We start from the raw sequence: 11,573 nt of genomic DNA, 5'->3' as shown, positions 1-11,573 counted from the left end.
GCTTTGGCCCCATGACCTCAATCAAACCCCGCCCCTTCCTGGTTGTCCTAGCGACGGCGGTGGCGTCCCAAGATGGCGTCGTGGCTGCCGGAGACCCTGTTCGAAATTGTAGGACAAGGCCCGGCGCCGAGCAAAGACTATTACCAGTTATTGGTCACCCGATCTCAGGCAAGTGCGAGCCGCGGTTTGCCCTCTCTACTAACTCCCTGCCCGCTCCGGTGGAGCCCGGAACGCGAGCGGCGCTAGGCCGAGAGGGACTGGCCCGCCGGAAGCGCCCGGTCCCGGCTCGGAATCGGGAGATTTCCCTCGTCACCTCGGCCTCCGGTCGGCCCCGCGGCCCGCCTGTCCGTTCCCCGCCCCAGCCCCGCTCGTCCCCAGCGAGCTTTCTTTGCCTCCCCACAATCCCTTCCTGCCGCCGGGGTTCCTACCCGCAGAGTTCCCTCCGCGCGAAGAGAAAAACAGGCGTCCCGGGCGTGCGTGCGGCCTCACCTCAGCGTGGGAAGGAGGGAAAGAAAGACTCAGCCAAGTGTCCCGAGGAGGAGCCGGCAGGGGAGGGGAGGAAAGGACGATCCTTTTCCAGGGTAGGACTTAATCCTGGGGGATTTCTAAAATCTTACTGTGATCTTTCCGGGGACCACAGCCACATCGTAACTTCCTTATTTCTAGTCGGAACTGGTCGTGCAGAGCTTTCTCCTTACCTTTTTGGAGCCTTTCTATCCCATTGAAAGTGTGAGGGGGGTGGTACAAGAATGTTTCAGCTGCTCTGCGCGTCGACCCCACCCATAATGACATCTGCTCCACAACAATAAGACCGAGGATTATGTTATCGCTGGAGTAAAGTAACCATCGGCCTATTTTTATGACTACTTTAGCTATTGGAAGTGGGCTTTCGGATGATTTATTGTGCCCATGAAATAACCGACTTGAAATGGGCCTCGACTCGGAACGCGTTTTTGAGTCTTGGCTCAGCTTACGCCTGTCACTGGGCTATTTATTCATGCACCTTGCACTTAGGAGATGGTATTCCTAGAAAAAGAAATTTGGAACTTTGTGTATATTTGTTTTGGTGTAAATATTGAATATTTTATCAAATTTTCTATGAGCCCTTAAATAAATAGGCAGAGAATGGTTTTTTTATAGGGCCAAAAGCATCTTTTAAAATAGAAATAATACATATTTTATTTTTTAAATTTAAGATTTAGAAATATTACAAGTGTAATACTAATATTGCAACGTGGTGGCCTGTCAAAGTTAAATTTTTAGTTAAACCTTTTTTGGGGAATTTTTACACATTTCGTTGTGATTTCGTAAGTGCTGAAATTTACGTTTTTGTACATTTTTTTAGGATGGACTATTTTCCATTCTCTTTAAGATGTATGATTCTAACAGTTCTTCACTTTCTAACATGAGTGATTGAAAACAATAATATCTTACCCTATTCCTACTTCATTCTGTTTTCATCTACCTCAAGTAAGAATGTTCTATTTTTTTTGATTGTTTGTTTTACCTCCATTTCCATAATTTGTCTTTAACTTTTTTGAGCATTTCTCTTTTTTTGAGGGTTTGGTATTAAAAGTGTGCTATACTCTAAGCCTCAACAAGTTGGATGCTTGTTTACCTTTTTATTTTAGTAAATTACCATAAGAACACTCCTAGCGTTAGATTTCCCTAGGAATGCCTCTGTTTTTGATGTTCTTCCGACTTTGCTCTCTACTTGGGCGCATGCCTTCCTTTACTGTCGTATGCCCCCCTCCAGTATTCTTAATTTTCTTTTCTTTTTTTTTCTCTTTTCTTTTTTTTGGCAGATCAAAAAAAAAAAAAAAACTCCTTTATTTTAGGACCTATTCTTTCCATCAATTGTTTATGTTATAAAATCCTATTTGTTTGTTTGTTTGTTTTCAGTGTTTGAGAACACCCAGAACAGAGATCAAGCTAGGATACCTAAAACAGCTAGTCAAATGATGTTTTCAAGTGATTCTAGCATAAATCAATACGACCAGCAATAGTTTACCCAATTCTGAGAAATCAGCAGATCAAAAAAAAAAAAAAAAAACTCCTTTATTTTAGGACCTATTCTTTCCATCAATTGTTTATGTTATAAAATCCCTTTCAGGATCTGATTCATTTTCTTTTAAGCAAATTGGATATATTCACTACAGTTCTACTAGTGAGAGTTAATCTCAAATCTGATTAATTCACTCCTTTTAAAGTAAAATTTGTTGTAAAAAATAGTAAGCCGAAAAATAGTCTTTTCAGTCAACTGTCTTGAGAATATGCTATTTTCTAACCACAAGATAATTTTCTAAGTCTCAACACAGGAAACCAAACATCCAGTAAGAGGTGGTCTGACATAAACAAGTATTAAAAGACTAAAATGAATTGTGTCTCATAAGATGGACTTTTTTCTGTAGTGACTTTATAAAATTGATTTCTGTATATTTTTTCTCTTTCTGCCTTTATTCCCCCAAATATTGTGTATTATCCAAAATATGCCCCAGATTTAGATGGATCCTTCTTTAACTGATTCCCTTTTTTATTCTTTTCTACTGTATTTATTTTTATTGGCTTTAAATCCAAATAACTGCACATTTGACATGGATTTGAAGACTGACCTTTCAAATTATTAGTGTCATATCACTATTGGCAAAGTCCAAAATATAAATGTTGTACATAAATATTACCTTTGATTTCTTATACAGTAACATTAAAAATAATTTTTTAGGCTTATAGAGGCATTTCCAGTTAATTGATGCCATGTTTTTGTTTGTTTTTTGTTTGTTTATTTTTCAAAAAAAGGTCTTATAGAATACAGCTTGGGGGTCAATGTAGTTTAATGCTCAAATCTGATATTTATAACGATGATCCGAAGGCTTCGAAAAATCAGTACACTGCTTTCTAAATCAAAGATTTACCCAATTATCCTTACTCTAGTTTTAGTAGCGTGTGTGTGTATAGGATTCTAATTCTTCAAAAACTAGTAGTTCATAATAAGTTTTAAGGCTGGAAAGACTCTTAAATTTTATTTACACCAGGGATATTTCACACTTAGCTTCTAAGAAAGTCTTAAGTTGTGTTCCTGAATGACGATCCTTTCCTTAATTTTAATCAGCAACTTGGCTTTTAAGAATGGGAATGCAAAATATAAGAAGATTCCTGACTTCCAAGAATTTATCATTCACTCAACAATTGTACTGAACACCTTTTATATGCCAGGTACTGTTTTAGATGCTGGAAATAATCAGTGAACCAAAGAGTCCCTCCCTTCGTGGAGCATATGATATAGTGGGTAGAATATAGTTAGTGATTTGATTTATATAAACACTTAAATGGTTTAACTTCTGTATTTTTTTTGTTTTAAGTCCAAAGGAAGTTCATGAGTAATTGCCACATTAATAAATAGCACAGACATTTTAAAATCTGTACGTCTAGAGGAAGCAAAACTCACTTTAGAATGGGAGCTCCAGGAGAATACTATTAAAAGTATTTTGCTCTTGAAATTCTGGCTTCTTTGTGCTCTCAAAATGGAAGCGCTGCTTAAGGTGGTCAGAACTGGAGTGGCTTAGGTTTAATGTGGCAAATACTAAAAAACTGGTAGAAATAGTAACCATACACTAACTAGATGAGAATTAGCAGGTATTGCCTCTTGCAGCCAATAACACAGGTGGTTGTCCCTACAGCTCCAGCATGTTCTGTTCACTCCAGCAGAAGAAAATTGCGTAGATTAGTCTTATTTTATTTATCTTACTAAATCCTACTCAAAACTCTAAAAAGATACCTGAAGCTAATGTCATCTAAAAAAAAAATCCAAAAGCTCACTCCCCAAAAATGGCAAATGTTTTTGATATGTTTTAGAACCGTGGTAGCACTGACAAACTGAGGTCAAATGCAAGCCCGTGACAGCAAACTGTCATCTCAATGACTTCTGAATAAGGAATTTAAGAAAACTAGACTTGGTGGCCGTTGTCTAAGAGACTTTGCAACAAATTGTGCCAATGCCATTTCAAGCCACAGACCAATTTTAAAGATTTAAAATGTGAGTACAGTCTAATAAAAATGTTAATACATGCACCCTTTGACCCAGCAAATCCATATCTAGGATTTTTTATCCAAAAATGTTTTCACATGTATGCATGGGTATGTGAGCAAGTATGTTCACCAAAGTCAAAGTGGTAAAAACATCTTCCTATAGGATACTATACAACCACTTTAAACTGACGTGATGGATCTCTTATTTATTCAGTAGGCTAAATATAACATTAAGAAAATCACATTGCTTGTTTAAACACAATTTGATCCCGCTGAAAAAAACAACAGTTTTATTTTGTTTTAAATAAATGTTAGAGGAGAAAGCTAGAGTGATGTGCTCTTAGGGATTGCTTTCACCTTTTGCAATACATATTTCTGAAAGTTCTGAATTTTTCTAAATGAGTATTTGCTTTTATTACCAGAGAAAAGCAATAGAGGTTTAAAATGAAAACGTAAATGAATAACTCTTAACTCAGAGAAATTGCCCTACTCCGCTCCAGCTTCCAGCTGTTTCACCAACATTACCTTCCACATTAAATGATGGGCAGCATTAATAACTTGTCACCAAAAATCCTGCTGTGTTTTTTTGGGTTTTTTTTGGCGGGGGTGGGGGGTAGTTTTAATTCTACGAATTTATAAACAGGTTAATGGTTATTTGTGAAATTTTAAGGAGATTTAGTGTCTAGAAACTCCTGACCTTTTTTGTGGGTGTTTTGTTTTTTTTTTTTTTGGTTTTTTTTTTTTTTTTTTGGTGTAGATAATAATTACTTTCGAGAAACTAAAAGATTGCCCTCTCTTGCCTTGTTGGGTGTGAGATAGTACTAATGAGCTTAAAAACAAAAAAAGATACAGAGAGTAAAATAAAGCAAAGGTGGTGCACTGAATAGATTTAGAGAACAGAATTTCTCAAGTAAATTGAAATGATAAAGCTTAGAGAACAGAATTTCTCAAGTAAATTGAAATGATATTAAGCAGACACCAGATTGCACATTTTGGGAGCTGGATGGGGTACAGTCAACTTGATATCCTGACAGTATTTTCCCAGGGGACCCAGGAAGCCCTAAATCATGCTCTGTTGTAGGCCTGCCCACTATGTGAAGTCCCCAAGAGTCAACTACATGGGGAAGATAAAGCAGAGGAGAGTAACCGGGTTTGTGTTTACTTACTCTTTCCTTGGCCCTAATGGAACCTTCCCACCGATGGAGCTGAATGTTTCTGCAGACCTCAAAGCTGCATTGCCCATTCTGCCCAGTGGGCACCGGCCACAGCCAAACTGTTCCCACACATAAAGAACTGCTGCTTCTTTAAAAGCCCCAAAGTCAGCGCAGTACTTACTTGCTTTCATTTATTTTCCTCTTCCCTATTATTCATGGCTTGACTTACCCCCTCTTTTTCAGCTGTCTGTCTCTCATGGTCCCTCGTTTTTCCCTCTGCCGTTAAAAGATAGGTTTTCCCCTTCTTCACTGCAGTTTAGAACTTTCAGCCCCACCCTGCTCGAGGAGGGTTTTGGTTTTCCCTGCTGCCCTTCCTGACAGCAGCACCTGCTGTAAACATACCCTTCCCTGCCCTACAGGTTCAGCCAGGTGTTTATCCCTCTGCGTTACTCTTCTATTCCTCATATCTGACACACTTCAGAAAAATTCCCAGCCTGTGACATTCCAGGATGTGCCCCATTAGAGTTGTGAAATCTCTTTTAATCCAAAATTTACATTCCTTCTAAATTTTTAAAGTGGCATGTGGCACTTTTTAGAAGAGAGGGATAAAATAATACAAATAATGTGATTAAACTTAAAAATAACACTGTTTGATGCTTTACCATGTTATCACCCAGTCATCAAGTGCCTCCTAAATCCTCGTTTCAAAATTCCCTGACAACTTGACATAGCTCCAGTATCATCTGTCCCCAGGTAGATCATTCAGCACCTATCAGTGCCTACTCAATCTGGGCAGTTAATTTGGTCTTGCTCTGCATTGACACAGATTTGCCTCCTAATTATATGGGGCAGTAGAGCACTTAATTGGGAGTCACTGAGTCATGGATCCTTTTATTCCTCCTGCTAGTCTGCAAGCTCTTGACCTGGGGCGAGACACTTAATTTGTTTGGGCCCCAAGTTATCTCATCAACATAATAAGGTTACTAGTCTAAGAGATCACTAAGGTTTATTCCATTTCTAAAAGGCCGTTTCACACGAAAGTAGTGTTTTACCCCGGAAAAAGCACTGGAATATTTTTTTTTTTAAGAGTTGAGTTTGCATCGACGATTCTGTGTTAGTAGCTAGCTGTATGTATGACCTGGTGTAAAATCTTCGCTTGCCAGAGGTTCCATTTCTTCATCTGTTAAGTGAACAGTTCAGCCCTTGGCTACTTCACAGATACGGTGAGAAGCAAATAAATACACAAAGCACTATAGGCCAGTGTTTCTCAAAGAGAGGTTTCATGATCAAATAAGATTAGAGAAACCAGGGTTAGACACAATTCAATTTGCTTCTCTTCTCCAGAATTTCTCAGAGCCTTTAAAATCTTACTGTGCAACATAAATCTCCAAGAGGAGACTGCATCGTGGGGTTTTTCCTATGGGATGTGATTCCAGAACCCCTTTTTCTCTGAGCATCTCAGGAACTGAGGTTCTGTGGAATAATCTTTGGAAAACACCCAGTGTCTCGTATATGGTAGCAAATGCTGAAAAATGTTAAGGATCTATATCACATTTTCTTCTAATGACAGATTAGTCAGATTTCACCTTTCAATGAAAATGACTCAGTCATTTCACGACTATGTTGTTTCATTTTATTTTTACAATCAGCTTATGTTTCCACAAAAATACCTATTGATGTTTTGATTGGGATTACAATGAATATATAGAACCATTTGTGATGAATTGACATCTTTAAAATATCAATCCACAAATATAGTATACCCTTTTAAAATTTTTTAGGTATTATTATCAAAGAATTGATATATCCTTCCTAAAGAATTTTTTAGGTAATTTTGCTCAATGATTTCTCATAGCGTAGAAGTCGTCCTTACATTTTGTTAGATTTCTAGATGTTTGACTTCTTTATTATATTGTAAGTTAAATTCCTTTTTAAAATTGTATTTTCTTTTTGTGGCTAGTAATAAAAACAATAGATTTTGCTTCTAGTAAATTTCATTTTATCTAGTGATCTTGCTAAGTCAGTTGCTAATTCTAAAAATTTATAATTCTTTTAGATTTTCTGACACATTCATGTCATCTATAAATAACGACATATATTTCTTCCTAATCCTCATATCTTCTTTGTCCTTGCCTTATTGCATTGGCTAAGACTTCCGCTAAAATATTGAAAAGAAATGATACCAGGCATTCTCTTATTCCTGGACTTTGAAGAAGGCTTTAATATTTCACCGTAAAGTATGATGTTTGCTGTAGGTTTTTAAAAATCAGATTAACAATGTTTTATTTTAACTTTGCTGTAAGTTTCTATTTTGAATAGTGAATTTTATTTAAAAAACCAAAAACATGATCTCTTAACTATGTACTAAAATTTAAGTTGGCTATTTTTTCTCCAAATAATTCTTCAGATAAATATCCTGGTCCAGGACCACCGTGCTCATCACTTCTTAAATAACATTCTTTACTTTCCCATTCTGTCACTATACGCTTGACCCCAGTCATCTGGGTCACTTCCTGTCAGTCTCCCTACATCCAGATCCTCTCCCTCCTTTGAGTCAACTTTAAAATGCCCACTCGATAGAAGGGTCAGGCCTGGTTAGTACTTGGATGGGAGACCACCTAGGAAGACCAGGTGCTGTAGGTGTATAAATAAATGAATGAATGAATGAGTGAATAAGTAAATAACCCACTCGACATTTCAAATTAGTGGGGAAATAGAGAACCATTCTATTTTGATAATCAATTGGCTATCAAAATTGTCACAAAAGAGAAAAAATTACCTAAATTTCTATCTCATACTACATATTTAAAAGTTTTATATGGGCTGAAGAGCTAAGAGCTAGCTATACACACAAACATACACTGCGAAAGTACCATAAGAAAATAAGAACATTGTTTTAATCTGGAGGTAGAGTCTACTCAAGACTCCAAATCAGGTAGCCATGAAGGAAAGGAATAGCAGATCAAGTACAATTAAGTAAAATTTTGTTTAATGAATGATACTTTAATAAATTACCTGGAGAAAATGTTGATTTTTAAAAAAAGTGATACCAAGCAAAAGGTTAATATACTTTGTATTCAGAGCTTATTAATCCCACAATTAATAAAATAAATAGGCTCATGGAAAAATAGGCAAAGATTATGAACAGTTCCCTGAAGAAATACACATGACTAATAACCATGAAAAGATGCTTAACCTTACTAGTGATCAAGGAAATACAGGTTAAAACCATAAGATACAAATTTTTTCACTGGCAGAAATTGAAACCATCCAGGTGGGCTCCATGAAGTGCTGGTTGCACACCTCCTCTGGGTCCATGCCAGCAAAGCAAAGACGGAGCACCTACCTCAGGCATCTCCCGAGAGACAGACACGAACTGCAGGCAGCGGGGTTGCATGGCGGAAACCGGGCCATCTGGTGAGAGCGTCGGATGGCATCCGGAGTAGGTCAGGGAGGACTTCATGAGGACTAGATGTGAGCTGAGACCAAGACAAGAGCTGGAGACAGTCCTGTGAGCCAAGGATGAGTGAACACAGTACTTGTCCCTGGGTCGAGTGGTAAGCGATACGCTATTACAGGATGTAAAGTTGGGTGTCAGGACCACTGAGGAGCAGGCCAAGGAGCAGATCAGGAAGTGCCTGGTAAATCAAGAATTAAGACTGATTCAGCCAGTCAGTGGTTTTCAAATTACCCTTTGGTTTTACAAATTAATGGACTTCTGAGGTTCCACAAACATTTTATTCAAATCTCCTCTTTAGGAATATTTTCCACTAATTTAAAATAATACGAAGGAAATATCTACACCCTCAAATGTTTCATATATCAAGTTTTAATGCCTTAACTTGTGCTTCCAAAATCTAGATGAACATATTTTGATGAGGACCACAAAGGAAAGCATCTGTCATCGCTGTGAATACAGTAGAATTTCTGACAAAGGTGTCATTGTTTGGGAAGGCTGAGCTGTGACCAACCCTCTTTGGTTTCGTGCCTGTACAAGACAGGTACAATCAGAGAAATAAAGCCTGAGAATAGGAGAAGCTCAGATGTACCAGCTCAGCACAGAATCTTGGAACACTGACAGTTCATGAAAACACACTGACCAACTTGTGATTTTTACATCAAGCTACAGAGTTAACACATAGTAATTTTCGATCTGAATTTGGTACTTGTGATAAGGACACAAAAATTTGGTAGATATTGTTAATGATTCAACTCAAAAGTCTCAACATTCTTGGATCTCTAGGATCCTCTGAATTGAAGAGTATCCTAAAATCAGCAATTAAAACAACATGATTTTAACTCATTCGTTCAACAAATGTTTGTGTGCCTTCCGTGTACTGGGTGCTGCTGGGTGCTATGCCAAACACTAAGGAAACAATATAGAGCAAAAGCACAGGTTCTCTGCCCTCGTGGAGCTAGATGCTGAGCAAAGAAGCACATAAGCCGAACTAAGATGTAGACCAAACAGGATGTCAACCAATGTAAGTGCTGTCAAGGAGAGACACCCAAGTGATTGAGGGTGTGGCCCGGTCATGGAGGTCAGGGAGGGCTCTTCAGAGGAAGTGAAGCTTGATCTGCGACCTGGAAGATTAGGCAACAGAAAAGAAGGCCAGAGCAGCGGGAGTGCAGAGATCACAGCGGTGAGGCCACACAGGCCACTTAGAACATAATGGGGAGCTTTGTCCTGATGCTGAGAGACCCAGAGGCATTGATTTTTAAGAGAACGAAGTGGCTGGAAGTAAGGTACACTTCTTTTACATTTTAATATCTTCAAAATCAAAATTTAATTAGCTCTTTTTTCTTTCTGGGCTATACACAAAATGATATAACTTACAGTTGATGGTATTTTAGAGTTGATGAAATATGGTAATCAGGTGTGCATTTTTAAAAGATCATATAATGTGGAGAACAGATTTATGATTATCTGCGTGGATCAGGGTTTTATTATAAAATGCAGAAATTAATTGACTATGGGTGCTGAGTAACACTAATATTTTCATATGTGTTTCACTGCATGATTTAAAAGTCGATCAAAACAGTTCCTTTGTTCTGGTTAATTTGATTATAAGTAAATATAATTAATCTGAACTAATAAAATCTATCTTTCAAAAATACCACTTTTATCCAATAAATTAAAATATATAAATTGATATAAATATACATAAATAGGAACAGATAAAATCTGTGCAGAATTTTCCTGAATAAAAGTGTTCTGCTATGAAAAACTAAAGGTTTGAAAAGTACTGTTCTGGGTAATAGAGATTCACTAAGGATTTTTGCAGAGGAAAATGACAATTAAAGCTGCAGAACAGAGCTATGATGATGGCCACAGCCACGTGGAAGACATGAAGGAGAGGGAGGAAGTTTCTGTGAGAATGGAAGAGGAGCCTTTGAACTCTTGACATGGTCTTGTTTCTTATCCAAAAAAAATGTATAATACTCTCTACCTCCTAAAAACCTTTCATGCATTCTACTTAATAAGATATACAAATGATTGACAATTTCCCTCCCTACCTTACATTTTTTTCTCTGGTAAGTTTATTTAGTACCAAGATAAGTCTTTCTCTTCTCTAAAACTATTGAAGTGTCTCTTTGGCATATTTTTTTTAAGGGACAGATTGGCATGCAACAGGAAAAAATCGTGTATGCATTCATACGCTGTTATGCCAGACTGTCTCAGCGACTGCCCCCAGCTCCTCCATTATTCTGTCATTGGGTCATTCTCACCTTTGCCCATGGTCTCGCTCCCCCAAGGGCAGGGCCATCTTGGCCTCCACAGAAGCTCTGCAGAAGGGCCGAGGCAGTCGGATGCATCAATAGTGCTTTTGCATTTTGCTTACTGTATCAAATTAATTTTCCCCAAGTCATAGACCTTATTTAAGCAGTGATTAAAGCATCCTTTAAAATAAATTTAATAAAAATTATTCTTCAATATTACCTTTGAGTACTGAGCTCTTTTTTTTTCATTTTTTTCTCTGGAGGGAGGTTAATAACACCAAGACTACTTTATTAATACCACAACTAAGAACATTTGATGGCTACAAAAGCACACAGTAGACACATTCTCAGCAGAGGTACTCACCGCAGTGTCATAGGCCCGTTGTGTGAGGATTGCACATTCGAGAGTAATTCTGCCGTATGCTTAGGTGTGTAACAGATTTGTGGGTAAATTGGCCGTACGGCCTATGTAGGTATGTGTTGCAGGTTGAACTGTGTCTTCCCCAAAAAAGATGTGTTGCAGTCCTAACCCCCAGTACCTCAGATTGTGACCTTACATAGAAATAGGGTCATTGCAGATGTTATTAGTTAAGATGTCATACTGGAGTAGGATGTACCCCCTAACTGGTATCTTTAAGTGAAGACAGCCCCATGTGAAGACCTACATGGGCCATG

The 11,573-nt window shown here is 37.9% G+C and overlaps 2 protein-coding genes and 1 long non-coding RNA gene across 5 annotated transcripts in view; 2 read left to right on the top strand and 1 right to left on the bottom strand.

The window, feature by feature from the left end:
* Positions 1–835, bottom strand: part of TRIP12 (thyroid hormone receptor interactor 12) — a 132,504-nt gene extending 131,669 nt beyond the window's left edge. Inside the window, exon 1 of one of the 2 annotated variants that reach the window (XM_025043231.1) lies at positions 699–835. The gene's annotated coding sequence lies outside the window, so the exon portion shown is untranslated. Of the gene's footprint in view, positions 1–428; positions 512–698 lie in introns of those variants that run through there. The other variant, XM_025043234.1, reaches the window with a different exon arrangement.
* FBXO36 (F-box protein 36) overlaps positions 23–11,573 on the top strand; it is a 64,790-nt gene continuing 53,239 nt past the window's right edge. The window contains exon 1 of the mRNA XM_006906647.3: positions 23–168. Coding sequence (XP_006906709.1) covers positions 73–168 — 96 coding nt within the window. The 5' untranslated portion in view covers positions 23–72. The remainder of the gene's footprint in view (positions 169–11,573) is intronic.
* LOC112475391 lies at positions 490–11,073 on the top strand. Of its 2 annotated transcripts, XR_003044686.1 has the most exons (4): positions 490–581; positions 3,110–3,213; positions 3,853–4,033; positions 8,438–11,073. It is a non-coding gene; the product is annotated as an uncharacterized LOC112475391 (long non-coding RNA). The 2 variants fall into 2 exon arrangements; XR_003044685.1 differs by having other exon boundaries at positions 3,110–4,033.

This window comes from Pteropus alecto, unplaced genomic scaffold (genome assembly GCF_000325575.1).
Source record: "Pteropus alecto unplaced genomic scaffold, ASM32557v1 scaffold110, whole genome shotgun sequence".
NCBI classification, from domain to species: domain Eukaryota; kingdom Metazoa; phylum Chordata; class Mammalia; order Chiroptera; family Pteropodidae; genus Pteropus; species Pteropus alecto.
Note: the sequence above shows the minus strand (reverse complement) of the source record. Positions and strands in the feature narration are given on the sequence as shown.